The sequence below is a fragment of the Mytilinidion resinicola genome (assembly GCF_010093595.1).
Source record: "Mytilinidion resinicola strain CBS 304.34 unplaced genomic scaffold BDZ99scaffold_6, whole genome shotgun sequence".
Classification (NCBI taxonomy): domain Eukaryota; kingdom Fungi; phylum Ascomycota; class Dothideomycetes; order Mytilinidiales; family Mytilinidiaceae; genus Mytilinidion; species Mytilinidion resinicola.
This window is the reverse complement of record NW_022985442.1, coordinates 76,046-99,274: the sequence shown is the minus strand read 5'-3', so window position 1 is coordinate 99,274 and position 23,229 is coordinate 76,046. Positions and strand designations below refer to the sequence as shown.

The 23,229-nt window shown below is 53.6% G+C and overlaps 7 protein-coding genes across 7 annotated transcripts; 3 read left to right on the top strand and 4 right to left on the bottom strand.

Annotated features, from left to right (window-relative positions):
* Positions 1 to 1,594: 1,594 nt before the first annotated feature.
* BDZ99DRAFT_383290 (Na/H antiporter-like protein) lies at positions 1,595 to 3,022 on the top strand (the record flags this gene model as incomplete). The annotated part of the gene is made up of 1 exon (XM_033715322.1): positions 1,595 to 3,022. A coding segment is annotated over one exon (1,428 nt), but the record flags the coding sequence as incomplete, so codon positions are not given.
* Positions 3,023 to 4,084: 1,062 nt separating this feature from the next.
* BDZ99DRAFT_486773 (aspartic proteinase precursor) lies at positions 4,085 to 5,643 on the bottom strand (the record flags this gene model as incomplete). Its single annotated transcript, XM_033722802.1, has 4 exons — positions 4,085 to 5,044; positions 5,100 to 5,178; positions 5,231 to 5,501; positions 5,556 to 5,643. 4 exons carry the CDS (start codon positions 5,641 to 5,643, stop codon positions 4,085 to 4,087), a joined length of 1,398 nt encoding a protein of 465 aa, XP_033579007.1.
* Positions 5,644 to 7,487: 1,844 nt separating this feature from the next.
* Positions 7,488 to 10,852, bottom strand: BDZ99DRAFT_474280 (uncharacterized protein; the record flags this gene model as incomplete). Its single annotated transcript, XM_033721894.1, has 5 exons — positions 7,488 to 9,341; positions 9,390 to 9,598; positions 9,629 to 10,060; positions 10,114 to 10,597; positions 10,730 to 10,852. 5 exons carry the CDS (start codon positions 10,850 to 10,852, stop codon positions 7,488 to 7,490), a joined length of 3,102 nt encoding a protein of 1,033 aa, XP_033579006.1.
* A 2,274-nt stretch (positions 10,853 to 13,126) lies between these two features.
* BDZ99DRAFT_382862 (uncharacterized protein) lies at positions 13,127 to 13,591 on the bottom strand (the record flags this gene model as incomplete). The annotated part of the gene is made up of 1 exon (XM_033715296.1): positions 13,127 to 13,591. A coding segment is annotated over one exon (465 nt), but the record flags the coding sequence as incomplete, so codon positions are not given.
* Positions 13,592 to 14,726: 1,135 nt separating this feature from the next.
* Positions 14,727 to 16,590, top strand: BDZ99DRAFT_507497 (uncharacterized protein; the record flags this gene model as incomplete). Its single annotated transcript, XM_033724255.1, has 2 exons — positions 14,727 to 14,751; positions 15,064 to 16,590. 2 exons carry the CDS (start codon positions 14,727 to 14,729, stop codon positions 16,362 to 16,364), a joined length of 1,326 nt encoding a protein of 441 aa, XP_033579004.1. The 3' UTR covers positions 16,365 to 16,590.
* A 1,390-nt stretch (positions 16,591 to 17,980) lies between these two features.
* Positions 17,981 to 19,586, top strand: BDZ99DRAFT_460829 (uncharacterized protein). The gene has a single exon (XM_033719474.1). It carries the CDS (start codon positions 17,987 to 17,989, stop codon positions 19,358 to 19,360), a length of 1,374 nt encoding a protein of 457 aa, XP_033579003.1. The 5' UTR covers positions 17,981 to 17,986; the 3' UTR covers positions 19,361 to 19,586.
* A 507-nt stretch (positions 19,587 to 20,093) lies between these two features.
* On the bottom strand, positions 20,094 to 21,116 carry BDZ99DRAFT_474277 (uncharacterized protein; the record flags this gene model as incomplete). The annotated part of the gene is made up of 1 exon (XM_033721893.1): positions 20,094 to 21,116. One exon carries the CDS (start codon positions 21,114 to 21,116, stop codon positions 20,094 to 20,096), a length of 1,023 nt encoding a protein of 340 aa, XP_033579002.1.
* Between the last annotated feature and the right edge of the window lie 2,113 nt (positions 21,117 to 23,229).

The following is a 23,229-nucleotide window of genomic DNA, read 5'->3' as shown; positions in this document are numbered from 1 at the left end:
CCTATGCCCGGACTGCCAAGATCAGAGTATGGAGAACGGCTGCAGATGTCTACTCCTTCTTGAATGAATCAGATCCACCCCGCCGCGAGGACCTTCAGCTGTTTGTCGATGCGGGCCGATATGTCTCTCTCAACTCGGAGCCCGACTGGTATGAATCGATCATTCGAGGTGTCGAAGATGCGGAGGTGATGCTCCTAGTCTCCCAGCTTCCGAATTTGCAAGAGCTCCACCTTGCCATGCCACCATCCACTCGTCTCCGTTGGCATTTCGTGACCAATGAAGCCCAAAAGGCCAGACACGGTCTACCCTCGAAGTACCATTCCCTCAAAAGGCTTTGCGTTGAGAATGGAGCCGGGGACGGAGGATTTCAAATCAGAACGTTAGCCCCATTCCTCGGATTACCATCACTGCGCACATTCGAAGCATATCAATGCCAGAGCGGCCTCTGGACAGCCGCCAATTTCAATGTTTTCGCCGAGCAAAACCTGGCAGCGTTCGGAATCACCTCCATCAACCTGGAATGGAGTACGCTTAGCGTCGAAGCAATCACAGCTCTCATCACAAGCTGCAAGGCACTAAAGTCATTCAAGTTCAGCCACCATTACAAAGCTGCATCGAGATTGAGCACCGATCAATTTGACGCTCTTCAGTTGGTCGAAGCGCTCAGCAGACACTGTGAAACACTCGAACACTTGAAGTTGGAGCTTCAACTTGGATGGGCCCCTCGCAAAGTCGCATTGCAGCTTCGCCTCCTCACAGCGGGGAGATTTCGACTTGGAGACCTTCGACCGTTTCGCAAGCTGGCAACTCTGGACTGTGAACAAATGGCTTTAATGACGAGTTTCCCAGAGCTCCAAAACTCAAACCGTCCCTGGACTGAGCTTCTTCCAACTTCACTTGAGAAGTTGGTCATACGTTTATGTGGAGATATTATTGTCCCAGATCTGGTTAAGCTAGCGGCATCGTTTAAGGGCGATTTTCCATTGCTGAAAAAGGTTCGGGTCACAGCACTACAGGGTACAAACAGATTTGATGATGCCGAAAATTTACGGAACGAAGAGGAGCATCTGAAAGACGAATTTAGACCAGACGTCGACTTCGACATTGGAGAGTATTTCGAGAACGAAGCAGGTTTGAATGGTTTCATCCCGCCACCCCCGTCTTGGAGGTCTTGATGCTTGACCATCTTTACCAATCCTTGGTCTTCAAACAACTGTTATCAACTCTTCTTTCGAACACCTGCCGAGCAAATTCTTTGTTGACAGGATATGCTCTTGAGGAGATTGGGATAGGGCCATTTACCAACGTCCTTTGCATGACTTGTAACGACGTAATTTGGGACACATTCAGCGCCGTAAATATAGTCCTACGCCTTTTGGAGGAGGAAGAAGAAAAAGCTTTTGAGCGTATCTACCAGAAATCTAGGTCAAAGTTGTACATGGCTTTCACCTTTGGCTCTAGCCTTGTATACTAGTGTGCTTAGGACGGTCCGCCTCCACCCCACGTAACCGCGCTCCCTGCATGTACCTCACATCGTCCTTTATACTGATTTGGTATTTCATCGTCGCATTATTATATTATGGCTTGGAGCTAGCTCGAGCCTTCTGGCCCGCATTTGACTTATCTCACCGTCCCGATTTTCCTTCTTACAGACGCACTCTTCTCTCTCTTTATTAGAAACCGACTCCACCTCTCTGAACCACCTCTAGCTACTATTTCTGGTATTGTTTTCGGTCCAAAATGTGCGGGCGTCCTTCGCCCTGAGCAATGGGGATTCACCGATGACGTGATTCAAGAAATCACAAGACTCACCGTTGGCATCCAATGCTTCGCCGTTGGCCTGGAGCTGCCAAATGATTACTTTAGGAATACCTGGAGAAGTTTAACGATCCTGCTTGGACCAGTGATGGCATTTGGATGGGTCGTTTGCGCTGCCTTCGTCTATTGGATCTTCGAAACCGATATCCCCACGGCTTTGATAATATCAGCATGCCTAACACCTACGGACCCCGTGCTTGCAGCCAGCGTCTTATCCAACTCCCAGTTTTCCGAAAGGGTCCCTCTACGTCTACGCCTGATCCTTTCTGCTGAATCCGGTTGCAACGACGGCGTCTCTTTCCTATTGCTTTGCGTCGGGATTAGCATCCTCACCAGCGCCACCCTCGGGAGCATATTCAAGATATTCAAGAAATGGTTCCTAGTCCACATCCTCTATCAATGCGGCGTAGGCATCATCCTCGGCCTGTTCCTCGGCCACGCCGCCAACCGCCTCTTTCGCTTCTCCAACAATCGCAAAATAGTCTGCCGAGCATCCTACCTCGTCTTCTACCTCCTGCTCGCCATCTTCTCCATCGGCGCCGCCAGCACCCTCGGCGTCAACGACTTCCTCGTAGCCTTTGGCGCAGGCGTCGGTTTCGGCCACGCTGGCAACTCGCCTATCCGCGAAAAGAACTTACCTGTAGTCATCGATTTGCTCCTCAACAGCACCTTTTTGGTGTTCTTCGGTGCCCTTATCCCCTGGCACGCCTTCACCTCTGGTTCTGACTTCGTGGGAATTACTCCCGGCAGACTAATCGGCCTTATCGGGCTCGTCCTCGTCTTCCGCCGCCTTCCCATCGTCCTGGCGCTGTATCGCTGGATGCCAGCCATCAAGACCTTCAACGAGGCCCTCTTTACTGGCCACTTCGGGCCGATGGGCGTCGGTGCACTGTTCCTGGTCATGGAAGCGCGGGCGCAGCTGGAGACGGACGCGTCGATCCCGCTGCCGCACCCGCCGCATAATTTCCCCGAGACAAAGAAGAGGGCGGTGCTATTGGTGTGGCCGGTCGTGTGCGCGGTTGTACTAGCGAGTACGATGGTGCATGGGCTGAGTACGCTGGCGATTAGTATAGTGGGGCATCTGGCGAGGGATGAGGGGGAGAGAGCGCCGTTGATTGGGGCGGAGACAGATGGGTTAGGGGGAATGGTGCATGAAGATTCAGAGGAGGAGGTGGATGAGAGGTATGAGAATGGGTCGGTGTGAGAAGAGTCGCGGGAAGGGGCTGGAAAGCACGTGCGGACGTTAAAGTCAGGTGACCGTCACGTTTCGCGGCTTGAATTAGAGTACGAAACTTCGATGGGCGGTTGAAATCTATGCTAGACATGAGGGAGTACTTGGGGCTCTTTTTTTGAAAATGGTCTTCATCACCACCTATGGTGTGGGCATCGTCGAGGAGTTGCTAGACGTGTCTTGCGTTCAAAACTTTTCAAGTTTCACTACGTATGATGTCAAAACAGGCCAAGGATATACTTGATGTTGGACCTGCGCTCTCCTGTTCTCACTGATGTCTATCACCATTCCCTGTTTCTTTCCGTCATGATTCTAATAGACTAAACATCATTACTTCCTGCAAACCGCTACACAGTGTACTTATCTTGCAACGACTATCATCAGCATCGTGCTGAGGATGCTCCACCGCGCGACCCTCCACCCACCGCCACCACATCATCATCACTCGGGTACTTTTTTGAAGTTTCCCACCGCAACGCACCCATTGGGTTCTGCTTTGTGTTTGCGTATTCCTCGCCAACCACCAAGCCAGTCATAATGGCTTGGCTCGGCTATGTTTGATCCACACCCTCCACCACACCCATGGGGTGCTGTAATTCCAAGTTTGATCCAACCCCATGAGTACCGGAGAGCTCTTGTTTTGCTCACGAACCCACCATGGGATTCCAGTGAAGTCATTTTGACCCGATCCCCAATCCCGCTGCTGCAGAGTCAACAACTGAAGACCGGTCGTGATTTTATAGTAGAAATATCGAGGTTAGTAAGCAGAGCACGTGAGATGAGATTCTGTCACGGGCCCACGGGCTGATGATGGGCTAGGAGCTCGAAGCTTGATAAGCTCTTGAAACTGCCGTTTCGATGCCTTCAAGATGTATTCGATTGAAGCTCATCTAGGATTCGATATCGTTGTATTCATTGACTACTTCCCTACGCCATTCTCAAAAACACAGGAAAGGTCTACAAGCATTAGTACAATGACCCAGAAACCCAGCCCTCCTATCCCATCTACCCACTCATCCTATCCCGTTCCCCCTTCTACTGCTGCGGCGCCGACACATTCTGATACTTCTCAATCCTCTTAACCGCGCCAAACCTCTTGCCCCCCTGATCGAAGATGGCATAAATGCCCTTCAAGAACGTGTCCCCGAGGATATCAAAGTCCAAATCACCCCTCGACTGAATCCCCCCATACACCATCGTGCTGCTAACGCTCGCAAACGCCAGGTCCTCCTTCTGCACCGGGAACTGCTTCCCGCCGACGGCAAACGTCACGACGGGCAGCTTGGCCGCCGCCGTGCCCGTGGGGAACGTCCAGCCCTGGTTCGTGCTGTCGTACACGGCGCCGGGAATGGCGGCGTAGATGGCCTGGCACGTCGCGTCGTCGACGAGCGCGAGCGTGGTGCCCGTGTCCGCGATGGCGGTGTTGCCGGCACGCGCAATCTTCTTCCCATTGACGGTCGCGGAGGCCGAGGCGAACTTCCAGAAGCCGTCCGAGGAGTCGACGGGCGTGTAATAGGGCTTCTTGCCGCCGTTCTTCTTGATGATGTCCTGGTCAATGTATCCGAAGGTGTAGAAGCTCTCGCCCTTGTCGTCCTCGTTGGCGTCGCGCCAGCTGCCGAGGTAGACGGTGAAGAGCTCAGCCGCCTTGGGGATGTCCCGCTGCGTGATCATGTTTTCCACGGGGGTTTGGACGGGCCTGGGCTTGACGGTGTTGATGGTGCCAAAGGCGAGGCCGAGCAGGCCGTCGCCGGCGCCTTGCTGGAACTCGGTGGAGAGCTTGTTGGCGAGCTCGACGGCTTGGGCTTTGATGGTTAGGCCGCCGACGGTCACGAGGTCGGTGCCCACGATGCCGGAGGCTGAGGACCCGTCGCCATATGAGATTTTCCAGGTGGAAAACGAAGACTTCTTGTAGGTGGAGGATTTGGAGGCGTTGAAAATCTGGTGAGTCTCGGCGCCAGAGGCTTGGGTTTGTTTGTCGAGCTCGGTGGACCAGACCTAACCAAGGTTATCAGTATGGTGGTCTGGGATCAGTAGAGGATGTTGGCGGTACCCAAAGATCAGAGGAGCCAGTGTCGAAGTCCAAGTTCACGGTCTGGGCTGGAGTGCCGATTTGCACGGGGCAGAGATACCTGTATCCGCGTTAGAAGAAGTCTAGACTCTCAACTCTGGTTGAGGACTTACAAAGAGTCATTCTGCTGGTCCTGTGCACCAACAAGCCCAGGCTTCCCAGTGGTGGTATCCTTCTTCACCAGCTGGCGCGGCTTGGCCCTCGCCTTGCCGCTGATGAGCTTCTTGAAGGTGAGCTTGCTTGCGTCCTTGGCGAGCTGTTGAAGATCACGGACGAAGCTCTCCTGGTCCGCGGGGTCGACGCCGAATTGCTCGAGGATGTTGCTCTTCTGGAGGACGTCGTTGAGCATCTGGAAGGGGCCTTCGAGAGTGGGAGCGAACTGGTCTGGAGAGTGTCAGTGATACTGCGAGGCTGTCGAGAGACGCCCGGTGTACTCACATTTGTTCAGGAGATAGGCATACGACTTCAGGCCTGCCGGCTTGTAGTTCGGGTTCCTGATCACGGGGACACGCGTGAGGGAATCCATGTCGATTTCGACTACCGGTGATGGAGTAGATGGAGGAGACCAATTATCAAAGGGGTCAGGGCCACCTAAAAACACGGCCATACGGCTGTAGGGTCAACAGGAAAGGAATCGCTAGGTTCAAAGGGTGGAAGGTTGTGTTGAAGTTAATAGTTGGAGCTAAGAAGGTTGCGTTGAAGCTTGGAAGGTTGCGGTGGATTGTATGATTGTATACTGCTCGAAGTCGGAAACCCCAGCTGAGTTATACCCACGCCGAGCCTCGCTCTTGCCCATGCTGGCAGCGGCCATGACGCTGGGCGGGTGGGCAGGTGGGCAGGTGGGCAGGTGGCTACAGCTGCAGGGCCGCTGCCTCCCTAGGTGCCATGGCCGAATCGGCCATCTGCCGCAAGGGGGATGCTTAGGGAAGCGGCACATGATCTCCAGCGCAGGCGCCACGACCGCCCGCCCACGGATGCGTGGCTGCCATGGCCTCGTGGCGTGCTCTATCATGAAACTTGGTTAGGTGCTTGCCGCGTAGCCTTGTTGTTGCGAGCGCGGGGTGTCTTGTACTGCTCTGCGGGAAAGAAAGAGAGAGGCAGGAGAGGCAGGAGAGGCAGGAGAGGCAGGAGATGAAGCATATTCGGCACTGTGCTTTTGTATGACAGAGCACGTGAAATCTAAGGAAATCTAAGGAAATCTAAGGAAACCTCAAACCTCACGCTCGATGAGGAGTAACCCACCATTTACTCCCCACCTCGATGTGGCATGGCCGTCGTTCAACACAAGCTTCTGCCACGACCCGAACCGAGGCTGACCTTGCAGCACTACGGGGGTATGGAAAAGGTGGCACTGTAATTCCAGAGCAAGCCGCTGTGGGTGTATGCCACTGCTTAGGGTACTTCCATGCACTTCCACAAATCCGAACGGGATAGAAGCTGTTCTTCGCCATTGACTAGAATACGTGGAAACTCGCTGGAGCACTTCGAGCGTGAGCACCTATCACGACCCCAGCACGCACCACTATTCCCCGTCGCGATTCATTAAACGACGCGCGTTCTCGCTACCACAGAGCAGTCGCCTAACTCCCTTCATTCATATACGTAGACTAGCGAACCTGGGTATAGCAGCTATATTGCGTTTCTATTCACGGCCTCGGCAGCGTGCCCCGTTTCTAGCTTCAAACGGGTGCATGACCTCATGTCGATCGATATATCGCCTCCGCCTTGACATGCAAGATCGAGGTGACATGCATGACCGAGTTGATATGCAGCATCGAATCTGGGGACGAGCATGAGCATGAGCCGCTTCAAGTGCCGCATGATCTTCACTGCTCCACTTGTCCCTCCCTGCCTTGAGTTTAGGCTGTGCAACAGCCTCATCGTTCAAAGTAGGCCGTGCACTCTCTTAACGTTCACTGCCTGTGCACTGATCACGTATCCTCAAATCAATTTCAAAAGATTTCCCATTGCAACCACTACGAAAGAACTACTCGAGTGTCAATCAATAAATGAAATTAAAAACCAATTCGCATCTCCCCGACCGCTCCTCCCCCTCCCCACAATGAACGTGTCTGTATGTGTAGTGAGACGACCAAAGCGCCAGTAGCCTAGCACCAGGATCGCCGAGTAGAGTGGTGTCAAAAGAGTGTCTTATCCCAAACCCCATTCCCCAAAAGCTCCCCCAATCCCAAAAAGCAACTTAGGGAACAAAGCTAGACAACGGAGGACCGCAAACGCCAGAGATGTGATTGCCAGATAGCTTCCAGGCTTCGAGTGGTGGTAGAAAGGGGGCAGTAACAGAGATCACCTCTCGTTCCAGCACCAAGTTGATCCGCCTACCGCTGTCCCCCAGACCAGACTCCGAAATGTCTAGACCTGTTCCTCATCGCTCGCATCAAGGATATCATACTCCTCATCCGTCAAGAAGCCATCGTCGCTGCTACCCTCCAGCATCTCGACGCTCTCGGCATCCTCGAAGAAGTCCTCTTCCGAGCCCTCCTCGGCCTCCTTCTCCTCAGCTTCAGTCTCGTTATTGGCCTGAGCTTCGTGCGTGCTCGACTCCGGCGACTCTTTCGGGAGCTGGGGGAAGATCATGACGCTGCCCTTGGATCGCAATTCCTGAGTTGGCTCCTGTGGTGGGGACACGGTGTCCTGCTGCTGTTCTTGCTCTTGCTCTTGCTTTTTCGCCTTCGACTCATCCTTGAACCTAGCCATCTTCTCCCGGCTATCGGCGAGCGTAATAGTATGCGCTTCTAGCTCCCTACGAATAAAGAACAGCTTCCGCTCAAGCATCGTCTTCTCCGCAGATTCCTCAGTCGCAGACTCGAGACCCTGCTCGAGCTCATGGGACCTTTGCACCAACGCCCTAATCTTGTTCTCCCACTCCAGAATCATGAGTGACATGCCGTACTCCTGCTGCTGGTTCGTGCTCATCTTGGTGACCTCATTGAGATCAGCACTTGTGCGGAGAGTTTCCAAACGATTCCTAAGCAGTCGCCGTTCGGCGGCAATCGGGTCCATCGGGGCAGGCTTCACCGACGCCTCCTTTCGGGTAGCCTCGTAGCGCTTCTTGTTGTTCTGCTCGAGGAGGAACAGCTGCAACTCGTATTCTGACTTGGTGGTAGTGCTCATCGGAGGGGGGGTGGCAGGCGAGAAAGTTGGTGGGCTGGCAGGAGTAGTAGCGACCTCTGAAACATCAATGTGGCACCAGAGACGGTGGCCAAAAGGTGTTCCATCCGGAGCCTTGAGGCGCCAGTAAGAGATGTGGGTGCTCTCACGCTGAGGTGCCTTCATCAGAACGCGAAAAGAGATCTCCTCACCCTTCTCGACAGGACGTCCGATGACGTTGCTCTCGGTGGCCTCAGCGAGGTCAGAGTCGCTGGATGGGTGGCTGTTGTCAACGTTGAGCATGTTGTCGCCGCCGACGTAGCGGACACTGCAGCCAGCGGGCCAAGACCGAGGACCGGGGTTGCGAAGAGTCCAGACCTGAATGAAGCGAGACCCTGGAGCAACCTTGGTGCCGTCCTGCATAGTATCACGAACGAAGTAAGCAGCCAGTTCACTGACAGAGCTCTCAACCTTGGGTACCTGAGCCGGGGCCTCCTTCTCCTCGACAGACTTAGCGACCGGGGGAGGAGTGGAGAGAAGGTTTTGAACTCGGATCTTCTCCTGGATGGGCTTGGCGAGGAGATCCTTGATCTCGATCTTCGGCTTCGACTGGCGGGCCTCGACAGGCTTCATATCAACGATGGTTTGCACCTGGGTGGCAGCGTTAGCAGACGGGGCAACCGGGACTGTCTCCGTCGCGGTGGATCGCCTAGCGGGGAGGTCACCCATGGTGGTCATGGGGGAACCGTTCCTGTCTTCTCCCATGGTAGTCACGCTGACGTTGCGGACAGGAGTCTTGAACTTGATGAGGGGATGGGTGCGGTTGTGGCGGTTCGCAGGGATGGCCTCGCAGTTGGCACAGAAGTCGGTGTCGTGGCAAACTGCGCACTTGTACCTAACACCCTCAATGTGAGACTGGCTCTCCTTGTCCTTGCAGAGGGGTCCATCACAGTAGATGCCGTAGTGTCGGACGATAGAGGCGCGGGGCTCGGGCAGGGGTTCGTAGATTGGGACGAAGCGATGCTGGGGGTGGATGAACTTGGCACTCTCGATGCAAGTGGAGCAGTAGTCCCAGTCGGGGCAGTTGAGGCACTTGTGGCGGACGCCGTAGATGAACTGATGAGATTAGTAATGCACTTATCCAGAAGGGCCATGAGGACTTACCTTCTCGCAGCCATCGCAGACAGCTGCATGTCGAACATTGCGGCCCTCGGAGCAAAGGAAGTCAGCAAGAGCCGTGAGGCTGGTATCTGGAGTCGCAGCCTTGAAGGCATGGCCAGGGTGATGGCCATGCTTCGTGCTCACATGGCAGTCCATGCAGAGATCGAAATCTTCACAAGAGGTGCAAGTGACGAACTCATTCTCAGGGAATACTAGAGAGAGGATTAGGTTGGTTTGCATACAATGAGTCAGACTAATCTTACCCTTAACGCAACAGTTGCAAGTTCGGGTAGGCAGGTCCTGCTCCTCGATCTCGGGCTTCTTCTCCTCGGTAAACGCACCGGGCATGTCGTTCTCGGGCTCAACTTTGGCCTTGGGTCCAATACGCTCGGTGGTGCTGTTGACAACAGTGCCGTTCTTCACAAAGCGCTTCACCATCCAGTGGCCGGCCCCCGGGCAGTGGATGCCGGCATCGACGCAAGACGCGCAAAGATCGTAGTCTCCGCGATCGCAGATGCTGCAATGGAAATGCTCGTTCGCCATTGGGTTATCGCAGTTGTTGCAGTAGACAACCCAGGAGCAGGCGTTTGATGGCGGTGGCGGAGGGGTGGCGTCCTTCATGCGGAACGCAAGATCGGCGGCACGCGGCATGTCGTTGAGGTTGGTGAAGAAGTCTGGTAGCGGTTAGCAAACATGCACACATAGCAATGCATGAAGGGGAACTCACTCTCGCGAGCGGTAAATGCGCGGGGGACGGGAGCTTCGCCCTCTGCATCGACCTCATCGACAGCAGGCTGCTGTGGGGTCGCGAGCTGGTTCATCTCGCTCATGGCCTTGTTGAAAGCTGCCATACGGCTGTAGTTGTAGGCTCCGCCGGGACGCGGCGGGACACACGAGCGGGCGATGGTCGGCGGGCTCAGTGCAGGCACAACGGGCGGAGTGGTGAAGGAGGGGGCGTCGAGGCTGTAGCGGGAGGATGGGGCCTGGGCGGCAGGCACTGGAGCTGGGGCGGGTGCAGAGGCGGACGGCTCGGCGTCGTGGGAGACGATGATGGCCCTCAGACGCAGCTTGAGCTTCGCTTTGGCGGCGCGGAACAGCGTCTTGTAGACCTGGGCGTTGTCCGAGTCGAGGGTGATGTAGGCGCCGGCACTGTCGGAGTAGCGCTCGAAGACGACGTCTTGGCCAGCGGGGATGGCGAGGAGGGCGCGTAGCTAGGAGAGGCACAGCGATGTCAGTTGCGGTTGATGAGGAGGAGCTTGATGCACAGCTTCCTCGAGCGCTGGCCAGCAGCCTGGAGCTTGCGTAGGCTCGTGCAACAGGCGGCAGCGGCGAGGACAACGCACCTTGTCGGGCAGGACGTGGGCGCCCAGGTCGCGGAGGGGGATCTTGAACTTGCGGTTGCTGCCCTGGATGGCAATCTTGATGGTGATGAGCGTGTCGAGGGTAACGGGGACGTTGGTGGCCATGATGGCGTGTGGAGTCAGCCCGGCTGGCTGAGTGACGTCTCGAGTTGAGGGGCAAGCGGTCTGGTCGGGTCTACGCTCTCGTCGAGAGAGGCTATCAGCTCGGTCGCAGCAGGTGTTGTTGAAAAGAGTGCGTGGTGTTGAGTAGAGAGAGAGAGAGAGAGGTAGAGAGGTGGGTGAGGTTGGGGTGGAGAGGAGGGGACGGCGTCGGTGAGAGAGGCAGCTCTACAGGCAGCCGTTCGACCACGCAACGAGCACGGAGCGCCGCTGAGGTGGACCGCCCGCCGCTAAGCTGCCCGTGGTGGCGGCGCTTTACTGCGGCCGCGACCCTCTCCGCCGTATCCCCCGGCCCAGCACGGAAACATCATGACAGTGGTATGGATGTGCTCCTGGTTGATGAAGGATCTCAGAGTGTCTGTTGCAAGCAAATATGGCATGTTTGGCTACCAACTTCGATCAAGTAGAAGCAGCTACGAAGACACCACCGCAGCCCGTCTAAACCGTCCACCCGCTACGTCACCGCGCCCTGGCCACTTTACTCGCCCCCCGCCCGCGCCCGCCTCCGGTGAACGCTCGGCCTGCCACCCGCTCCGCGTCGCAGGCGTATCGGTATGCTGCGGCGAAGAAGGCCTTGGACGCTGCTCACTCGCATTTGCTGGCGCTTGATCCAAAGCCTTCCACGTGACGGCCCTCTCACCGGTGCGACATCATATCCATCCTACCGCCTGTCAGCTCGCCATGCTCTCACCGCCGAGGTCGGGCGTTTCATCTAGTCAAAGGGTAGGCATGGCATGGATGGAGACAGAGCCGCCCCGTTGGGGAGCGAGGTGTCACATATACGGATAAGGTCACGTTGAATACTCATCACGATTCGCAGTAATTTGAATGCTGACAATGGGTTGGTGTGAGTATGTAGAATCTTCTTTCATGCACTTTTCTCTACCCATGACACTCACGCCTCGCACAAAGCCCGTCTGCCCCCACCATCCGCAGGCACCAGCGTACAAGCACAAGTGATGCATTCCATTCCACCTGCTTAGCACCCGGCGCTAAAGCCATGCCGCGCCGTGTGGGCCCGAGTTGACGTGGAAGAACACACGAGGGGGCTGTGGCGCAGATGAGGTGGGACGGACCGAGGATGAGTGCTGGAAATGACATGAACCCACTGGTGACACCGTAAACAAGCTATTAGGGTTTTTGAGCCTGGAGTGGTATAAAAGATAAAAGGGCAAGGATGTGTAGGATAGTTGTGAAAGGTGGTGATCGTGAATTCCGAGGAGAATGGGCGTCGTTCGAATCCAACCATGTTCAGCAGTACCGGCAACGATTCAGCTACATGTTGGTTAGGTCGACTTTGTGGCCATCCTCTCGTTCCGCTTCTGGAGTAAGAAGGCTTCTCGACGTGGGGCCTGTGCTATTGCCTTTGCTATTTTGGCTTCCCTCTGCTCAGCTGCTAATGCTCTGTGTAGCTTTCATTCCGGCATTGTGCTTTCTCCGTTCCTCCAATGCAAAACTCTTTTTCTTCCGGCGAGGCTTCTCCATCCTCTCTTGAGCATTCAACTCCACGCTCATTGTAGCTGCATTGACTGGCGCGATATTTGAGGTCACACCTGTCCCATTTGCACCCACCTCGGTGCTGCCCCCATTCAGCTCTTGAGCATTTCGGTCGCCGAACCTGTTGGCGTTGCCAAGGGGTAAGAGGTTTGCATTCTTTGATGCTTTTCGTTTGCGCTTCTGAGCAATTTGAACATTTTGGACGTGTTGCTCCCTCGCATCATTTGGCGACATCATTGCGAGTCTAGCTGCACGCTGCGCTTCGAGAGAGTCGGCATTTGAGCGGTTGGAAAGCCCGGTGGGGATTGTGGCTGGACTATTCACGTGCTCGGTATTGGCGTTCCCATTTTGTTGTCGGATATTTAGCTGGAGGCCGTTGATCCCGTACGCGTCCTCTTCCTTGATGCTTCCATTCGCCGGTTGGAATATTAGGTCCTCAAGGCGGCCAAGACGAGGAATTCGAGGCTGTTCATTGTTGCTTGCTGCGGCAGCTCTTATGCACCGATCTTGATATGCTTGCTGGAAATATTCCAGGTCTGCACGGCTTGGGATATCCTCGTTCTCGTCTTTGATATTATCTCCGGCAGCGCCTGCTCTACCCTTGATAACTATGCCGTTACCTTCTGCTTCTTCTGGCCTGTAGAGGAAGTAGGCAGCCTCCCTGCTCGAAAAAGTGTTCGAAGCGGCACTCGAGAGATATGCCGACGATTGTTGCTTAAGTGGACAATCATCACCCCAGTGGCTTGACGCGCCACAATAGTAGCAGCTGATTATGAGGCGGCCGACCTTCTTCACGTCGCTCAGATTCTCAGGGAAGAATGTACGCCATAGGAGGGAGCATTGCTCTTCGGTGTGGCCTTGACGCTGGCAGAGATCGCATGGGAGAACTTTGGCGGAGATAGATGAGGTGGTGGAACACTCATCTTTGGCATGGCCCGCTTGGTGGCATTTCGCACATCTCCTCCGCGTTGGACACGCGCTTGAGAAGTGCTCGTTCGGCGCCCGGCAATGTCTGCACATTCTTGAAGGGCACTCCTCTTCGGAATGTCCTTTTCGTATGCACATTTGACAACGAGGCACACCATCTGCCGTGTCTTGGAACCAATAGACGGGCTCTGTCGATAGATCCACTGGCGCAGCATCCGTCGGACTAACTGAGTCGTATGCATTAGATAAATTGTCTGCCATAGGCTGGATCTCCTGATTGGCATCGACCGGTTCTTTGGTTTTGTGTCTGTTTTCGCCTTTGTCTTTTTTCGACTTTTTGGAGTCATCCAAAGATCTCAAGGGACCATAATGCTCCCGCCTCAAATCCCCTGTACGTAGGCGATCAATGATGGCATTGACCCTGGCGTTAATGAAGGTTTTGAAGATGTCGTTTGCAATTGCCCAATCCTCGGAGACGAAATCGAGCACGCTGACTGTGACGGGCTTTGTTTTGCCCCAAATGGCCAGAGGGTGGTCTTGGAGGCCCTCAATCGCCGCTGGCGAGGCTTTACAAGAGTAGCAAAGCAACGCCTGGAAACGCTCTTCCCCGGTATCATCTTGTTGGTGATCGCTAACTGGGTAGTATATTGCCTTGAGCCCCTTCAGTGCGTGTCGGGCGATGTGGTATTCGAGAGCCCATCTCAGAGCCTCTTGTTGCTTTCCCATATGGCGAATAGCCACATCTGGGAAATCGACGGAGACAGTGACCTTGACGCCATTCGCAAGCTTTTTCGAGCCCTTCCGATGAAGGGTTTCGCGTGTACGTTTCATTTCCCGGTTCACAATGGCCTTACGATCCGCATCCGTGACAAAAAATCCGGGCACTGTCCCAGTCTCTTGTCCAGGTTTCTGCTCGTATGCTCGAGAGTCGTTTATTCCACGGGTGGATGTTTCAGGTACAGTCGGCAGTACCGCTTCAGAGAATATGAGTTCCACATCGTCTCGCTCGTCTGTATTGTCCATTGTGACATGCACTGACTCACCCGGCAGAGCTTGGCTCTGATGAACATGCTTATATGTCTGTGTGCCATTCATGGGTATGCTTTGCTGTCCCAAATCCGTCAGTAGCATTTCCGATTCATGTGGAAGTCCAGCGTAGCCATCTTGGTCGAATACATCTTCAGGTACGGACAAAGGCTCCGCATAAGAGCCCATATCCATACGAGAGTTACCCGCTATCCGCTCGCCACCACTGCCGGTTCTAGCTCTTTCTGTGATATCATGCCTCGAGGCAGGGGCCTTAGAACCCAGACCTCTGCCCACAGTTCGTTCGTCGTCGGATGATTGGCGGCTCCGCTTGCGTCCAAGGGTAGCAGTTCGCGAATCCTCTGCGGACATGTCATCTCCTTCAGCGTCCATGGGTCAGGCCAGCGGGTTCGATAGTCGCGGAGACTAGGCGGGGAGGGCGCGGGGCCACGGGCATTGACGTGAGAGGAGACTGTAGCTCAGGCTGGAGGAGAAGTGTGCAGCTTGGGCAGAGGGCATATATTCAAGTGAAGAGGAAACAGATTGTGAGTACAGCAATAGAGTCGTTGCCGCAATGAATCGTGGTGGTGGAGTATTTTTTCGAGTGAGGTCGAAAATCTTGGCATTCAGGCTTCCCGTCACCGTCACTTTTATTTTTTTCACACTCTGCGAAAACACCACCAAACCTCCACAACATACAATGGCAGCGTCCGACACTGAACCACCTGTAAAGAGCAGGAAATTTGTAGAAAAGGATCATAAGAAGAAGAAGAGCTCGAAATCTTCCATAAAAATACCGAAGCCCACCAAAGACGTCGACGAAAACGCCGCCAGCCCCGAATCCCCAGACACTCGACCCCGGAAGCGCAAGAGAGATGTCCTCCCAGAAGGCGAAATCGAGATCGATGTCAACCTCCCCGAGCCCCCGTCGAAGAAGGCCTTGAGGAGAGCCAAGAAGGGCAAGCCAATGGTTGCAGCTCCTGCGGCTGCAGACACCGACAGCGAGGATGAAGATGGAGCACCGAAGGGCAATCCAAATTTTGAACGTTCCAAGTACGGGATATGGGTTGGAAACCTCCCCTGGACCGCTACGAAAGAAACACTCCGTGCCTTCATCATCGAGCGTTCCGACATCACCGACGACCAAATCACGCGAGTGAATATGCCCCCGCCTAACAAGGAGACTAGGCCCGGGCAAACCCTCAAGCCGCAGAACAAGGGCTTCGCATACGTTGATCTCTCGACATCGGAGGCACTGGAGGCTGCTATAGCATTGAGCGAGACATTGATGGGAGGGCGAAGGTTGCTCATCAAGAATGCGAAAAGCTTCGAGGGTCGCCCGAAGACGGACCCTCTGGATGCCTTGCTACCCAAGGATGGCAAGCCGCCGAACAATCGGATATTCGTTGGAAATCTTAGCTTCGACGTGACGAAGGAGGAACTCACGCAGCACTACGCGCAGTGTGGTGAGGTGACTGACGTATTCATGGCTACATTTGAGGACTCTGGGAAGTGCAAGGGGTTCGCATGGGTCACTTTCGAGGATCTAGATGCTGCAAAAGCGGCGGTTGTTGGTTGGACATACAAGTCGAAGAGTCACAGCGACGATGAAAGCGAGGAAAGTGGGGGCGACGACACAAAACTTACCGAGAATAAAAAAGCTAAACGACCCAAGAAAGAGAAGAAGATGAAGTGGTACGTCAACCAGATCCACGGTCGTGCCCTCCGCGTTGAGTTCGCCGAAGATGCCCAAACCAGATACAAGAAGCGGTATGGCGGGAAAGGGGGCGGGGATAAGGGTGAGAATGGGGCTGACGGAGGAGAGGATGGTGGAAACAGGCGTTTCGCCAACAACAAACCGCGTGGTGGCAAAAGCTCATGGGGCCCTCCTCGAGAGTATCACAAGGTTGATGCCAGGACTATTGCCCCTGGCGCCGCCCATGTCTATGCCCAGAGAGGCTCTGCGGCGATTGTCGAGTCGAAAGGTAAGAAGACGACATTTGATTGAGGGATTGAGGACCAGAGTTGCTCGGAACGCTCTACGAATCACTTGCGCATTTACGACTTGCGCACCAAACTGCCTGCTAATTGAGCATTATGATGCTTTCTCCTGCTGAACGACTCCTTCTGATGTTGCGATGCCCCAGCGTTTTTCATTGTACCTCTGCATGAAGCGCGAAACTCAACCTCATGCAGATGATCCAACTTAGCAGCCAATGACAATGATACCACCCTTTTCTGTTATATTCTTGCTTATTCCGGTGCACACGTGGAGGATTCTTCGAGCGGAGACTCGCAAGCTAACCACCAACTTTAATGACCGCTCTAGGAAACATCGCCACAGATGGCGAGAAGTCCAACTTAGTCCCAAAGAGGAGATTCCGCATTATCACCCGCAGCGTAACACCCAATAAGGAGACTGAGGTCTCACCGGTCGTTGGCGCATATGCGGAGTCGACTTTGGGACAATTACGCGAGGCTTGGTTTCAGCCTCGTTGCCTTAAACTTTGCGGAATCAAGGTCTGATCACCGCATTTTTGCCACCTAAGACTGTCCCTAATCCTAGGTCTTGCTCACTCTTATTGTTACAGTATCCCACAGCACTACCAGAGCCTGCTTCCTGGACCTTCTCACGCAACGCCACAAATCGGACATCGTTTCTCAGCAATTGGTCTCTCGATACCACTAGGCACCCTCCAGCGTTACTTTCTACCCCAAAACCTTGCGTTTTAATTCGCTTCTTACCATCGCTTGTAGAATATATCAAGATACCTTTGTATCTGCTGTTCTTTGTTTCGTTGATCGTCAATGCAAGCACCTGTCGAGCTTCTAGCCGCACACGCAGCACAACTACCAAAAGACAGCATGAAAACAGCACCAGGATATCGGATCTCTCGCGCTCCCAGGCCTTCGGCAGACGTGGATCGTCCATCTGCCAGCTTGATCTGGTATCCACCGCTAGGATCGGATGAACTTTATGAAGCTCTGAAAGAGGCATTTCCAGGTGTTGGAACGCACGCGGAGAGAAAGATGGAAGCTTCCATAGCCTTCTTCATGACTGAGAAAGGGGGCTCTGAAGCGCCCTTCAATGTAGCTGAAAAGAACGCCTTCCACACCTCTGATCACACCAGTTCTGACCAGGCCAACGATATCGGAACGGCCGGCACATTTCGCAGCCAGACTGCAGGACTAGGGATCTCTACCATCCCTAGTAGTTCTGGCTCAAACGCTGAGCTTAGGTCGTCATCGGCAGAACCCTTTTCCCGGGCAACTGGAACTTATATCTCGCCATACGCGGAAGATGGTACGAGCGAGGCGACATCGAAGCATCAGTCGAGCCCGCCGCCGCAACACGAGATGATGGGAGCGTGGAATCTCGCCACAGGCCGACTTTCAAAAGTTAGGCTCCGGCGGCGGATGAACACTCCGGAGAGAGAGAACTTCAAACGAAAGCGACAAACTCACGCATGTGACAAGTGCAAGAAACAACATCGAAGGGTGAGCTCCCTCTTCGAATCCGTCGATCTCAGGCTAACAGATGCATAGTGCTATCATGATCACGACAAAGGCTCATCGTCAAATAAAACGTCATCCGGTCGCAAAACTTCATCGTTAGCTACCAAAGATGGCATGCGTACACACTCTTCCAAGAAAAGCAAAGCTGATGTATCGACGTCGGGCATGGTGCCTCCTGCTCAAGTTGCCGCACAACCATCGATCCTGGAAAAACTACAACAACAGCTAAACAGGACCAGCTCTGGCCATACTCGAAACGACTTCCCGATGAGGAATGATAAGACTGGACACCATTCTGTTACTTCGACAGGGCCTTGGCCGTCGCCTAGTCCACCCATGAAGATTACCTGTATCGAAAACAATCTTCATTGGCCTCACCTCCGAGAAGAAAGTTGTCGTGACAACCCTATTTTCCCTTTGAATTCAGCTGCTTATTCAATCAACCAACCCGTGATTACCAATGAAGAAGCTGTCCAGAACGCGACTGCACAGGTTCATGCCCGCAAAGACTTCTACACCGGAGATCCGGATGCGGCTAAAGAGTTTGGGAATATTGGCCATGACTTTCTCTACTCAAACTCCGCCGAAGCGCTTCCTATACTTGCCATACCTAGCACGCTGGACTCTGTGTTAGATTCTTCAACGCCTTGGGCAGATTCGCAGAGCTTTGCTAGTCAAACTAACGACGATGCCAAATTATGGTATACCAATGACCTTGGCCTTTTCTCCTACAACCCCTTCAACCGCCGAGACCTCTTCATGCAGTATCTCCCAGAGACACACGCAAATGAGATCAGCATACGAGGCGAAAATAGCCAATCGTATGATTTGGATTTGTCCTACGGCAGATTCGATCTTGATACTGAGTTACGCCAAACCAGTCCATTCGGAAACGACAGAGTCCAGACCGCGAGTTATGTTCCTACGGCTAACTGGCGGCCGGACTTCGATGAATCTCGCTATCTTCCAGTTACGGAGAATCCAAGATATCGCTTGGTGCATGAGGATGTCTGTGTTAGCGACCGAGATTACTGTGATTCTGACCCCCACAGTGTTGACTCTGACGCTGCGAATAATCAAGTCTTTGGTTCGTGTGTTATTCAACGGCAACGGTCTCGTCGACCACGAACTACATGCAACGGCCTTGGCTTCTCTTGTCCAATGGGCCCGTGTTCTGCCATATTCACGAGCAAAAACGAGTGGAAGCGGCATGTCATGGCAAAGCACGTCAAAGCGGCCATGTGTGTTTCTTGCGAGTCTCTTTACGCATCCTCGTTCGCTTGCCATACACTGAAGCGTCATACTCAAGAGTGTCCGCATGAATGCCCCTACTGGCTGTGGGCAATGTGGGCGTTTTGGAGCCTCGTCATTTGGTCACGGACTCCAATACTCGTATCGGCCATGAAGAGAATGCGGTCACATTTGCTGGGGATAGGGTTGTTAGGAGCGTGTAGTTATGGAGACGATAATTCGGATCCGGCTCGTTAATCTTCTCAACAACGCAGTTTCTTTGGCGTTGGTGGTATGTTCTCACGATTTAGCGTAGTGGCATTTCATTGGCGTTTGATAAAGATATTTTTTTCGTGAAGCTTTTCATAGTCCACGAATCTCTTTATTCTTAGCTCATTCCTCTCAATGTAGTTCAAGTTAGTAGTCATAGACCGTATAATGAAATAAAGGGCGGTCTCTAATGGATGAAACTGCAATTCATGCGCTTTTCGAGACTTGACATGGTTCTAGCGACATAAAATATTCACATTGCAAATTGGAGGACCGAAAAAACGTTCTGGAAATCTTTTTCTTAATCATATGATGTTGGTTAGCTTACTGCATGCGCTGCATGGAGCGCACGTTAATGATTGATCAACCTTTCTAATCGTGTACGCGCTACAAGCGGAACATGTCTCTCTCTTTTATCTTTCAAGGCAACACGCCTCGGCGCTCAAGGTTGATGCTATACTAGAAGTAGCAGCTGCAGAGTTGGCATTATTGGTCTCCCTTGTTCTCGACGGGGGAACGGCCTAACGACCTTCGTGTTCAACGCGCCTCAAAAACGAACATGCGTGAATTTTAGATCTTCTTCGCAAGCATTCGACTACGAGAATATCCGTCCGCGATGAATACAACAAAAATTTAAGGAACTTCATCAAGGTTGGAATGACTAGGGAAGGTAGCATTACACATTAGAAGCTTCTCGTCCCCAGCATATCTATCCTCTCCCTCAAGAAGCCGACGGCGTCGCTCCAACAACGGGCGTAAGCTTCACATTATCAACCCACGTATCCTTCTGATACCCCGTCCCCTGCGCAAAGCCAATCGTAAACCGCACAATCCCCGCCGAATACTGCGCGCCCGCCGGCACCGCGAAATCGCTCCCCGTATACGTTACCATCGTATCCGACGTCCACCCACTCACTGGTATCGTCGCAACTACTACCGCTGCATCAGGCCCAGCACCCAGGAACGCTTGGAGACTAGATTGCCCGCTGTAGAGATTGCGCCGCGCCGTGAAGGTCAGCCGATATGTTGTCCCAGGGCACAGGATCAAAGACTGCACGAAGGTCTGGTTTAGGTTTGGGTTTGTCGCGTCGATGCGTCCTCGGATCACCCATGCCTGGTCGCTGCCTTTGTAGTTGGTCCCCGGCGATGCGCGTTCAACGTAGCCGTCGGTGCCGCCAGGGAGGGGCATCCACGGGGCCATGCCGCTTTCGAAGGAGCCATTGATGATGGGGTCGGTGGTTGTGGGGCAGGCGGTGGTGGTGGTAGTCAAGGCGGTGACGGTGAGCGTGGATGTGGCCGTGGTTGTGGAGGTTGAGGCTGATTCGGTGATGGTTGCGGTTGAGATCGCCGTGGTAGGGGAGCATGCGGGCAAATCAGTGCTGGAAGAGATTGGTTCGGGGATGAGGACAGCGTCGCAGGTCCCGTCTTCAGCGAAAGGCACGCCCAGGCCTTTCTTGAGGTAGCACACGCTGCCACCGGTGTAGGCCAGGTCGACGCAGTCTGGGTCTGCTGCGCATGCTGCGACACACTCCGTGAAGCTTAGGTCCCAGATGGGGCCACCGAGGTTGTTGGTGGATTTGACGACGTCGGTGGAGAGGAGGAACTTCTTCCCTCCAGTCGTGTAGGTAGATCCATCTGCATAGCCATGGCAGCTAGAGGAATCGCGCTTGGGGAGAGGGCCAAGTGCGAAGGCGTTGGAAAAAGAGAGGAAAGCCGCTGCAGCGAACGTGAATTTGGACAACATGATGTGAAATGAGTGAGAGACTGGAGTTGGATGGCGCGAAAATGACAGTGAGTGGAAGAGCTAGGGAACACAACAGCTCGAGGACGAGAGAGAAACCTTTATTGTATCGTTTTCAAAGCATGAATCCCCTCTTCTAGACGACCTCGAGCCTAGAAAGCGCCATGTTCAAGAACTACGGTGGATTTGACCTTTGTGGCCTCGACTATCATTATGATTCTATCCCTTCTGCAACGCATGGAACCACTTTTGGGACCGTGATGAGGAGGCGTTGTGCACAGGCATGATTTCAGCCAACCACAAGTTTTTCCAGAGCCAAGTTGAGCCAACAGGAGGAAAAGGCGCAAAACCGTTGACTCTCAAAGGGATCGAACACTCGGGTAAAAATTATTGCTGCTTCGTTCGTACTGCCAGCCAGCCTTGTCGACGCCGCCGTATTTCTGGCCGCAGCCACCCTCCATGCCAAGCCGAAGTGATGGAACGGAATAGTTCAAAGGTCTTCACCATCGGGCAAAGGCCATTCAAGACTGCCTAGGTATGATCACCTAGAAGCTTGCGGCCTCGCACACACAGCACTCTTTCGACGCTCGAGCTCATGACGAAGGGAATGGCCGTAAGGTGAACTGGCGGTGCAGTTGGTGGCGGGGAGAGGGAGTCGGAGTCTCCGAGCGCTAAGGCTGTGGCGCGCAGCTAGAAGAGCCTGAGACTAACGATGTGCGCTACAGTAAATGTGGCCGTGCACCAAAAGGAGCCTCGAATTCTCCAAGGAGAGAAAGCAATGTAGGTCTGGAGGAGGTCTGGGCTGCAGTGGCCTTTGACATGCGAGACTCTGGCGACGTCGAAGAGGCGCCTGCATGTGACTATTATGCCTAAGCAAACATGTCCGCATTCACTATAACCGCAGCTCCCCCGGCATCCTGTCGATCAACGACCATGCGTGCGGATTGGTTTCATCGGCCGCTTCAAACCGAATATCAGAGAAAGACAAGAGTGGGATCTTGACGATCGTTAGAGTCTTGTGCAAAATGCGCGCGCCCCCCCCCCTGTAGCCGAGATTTTTTTTTCCCCGCTCAACACACCCAAAATCACAGGGATCACCCCCCTCCCCCCCCATTTCTCCACGAAACGTCAATTTCTATTCACTATTTTGATGCCATGGGGCAGCGCATTAGCCCTCACGTAGCCAACGAGATCCGTATACGCCTAGAACAAGATGAGAGCGTTAGATACATTAGCAAATGCACCAAAGTGAGCCGGAAAACTATCGCGAGAATGCGCCTTAACCTCGAACTCTGGGGGGAACTCTATGCTCCGCCCTCTATAAAGCTCGGCCGGCCAAGGACCCTTACGCCTACGCAAGAGGCGTTTGTTCTCTCTTACCTACAAGACCAACCTACTGCGTATCTTGATGAAGTACGCCAGGTAGTATTCGATAAGTTTATCGTCGAGGCCTCTGAGTGGACGATTTATCGCGTTCTTAAGCGCAATCAGTGGTCTAGAAAGATCACTTAGCAGCGAGCTGCTCAGCAATTAGCTCTCCTCCGGGCTATATAGAGAGGACGCCAGTTGGAGTAGGCTATAGAGGACCTATACTTTGTCGACAAGAGCGCCAGCAATAAGAGAACGGGCGATTGGAAACGGGGCTGGGCACCCCTTGGCCTTTCACCTATTAATTTTGTACCTCTCCAGAGGTCTAAGAGGTGGAGTATACTGCCGGCCCTAATGCACAAGGGTTACCTAGATACACCCCTTATTTATCAGGGTGGAGTAAACGGTAATCTCTTTACAACTTGGCTAGAGTTCTCTGTTATTCTACAGCTAGATTTTGGGCCTAGACGCCAGCTACAGATTATTCTTAACAACGCATCTATCCACTATTTAAAGGAGGTAAAGGATCTATACAAATTACACGGCGTTAAGCTCTCCTACTTGCTGCCGTATTCGCCAGATATAAACCCAATTAAGAAGACCTTTAGCATGCTTAAGAGTTGGATAAAAAGGAACAATAAGCTGGCCACTGTCACGGTGACGATGTATCGGGCATTTGAACGCGAGATAGACAAGTATCAGATTCAAAGAAGGATAACTACGTGCTATTACCGTGGTTGGTTACAAG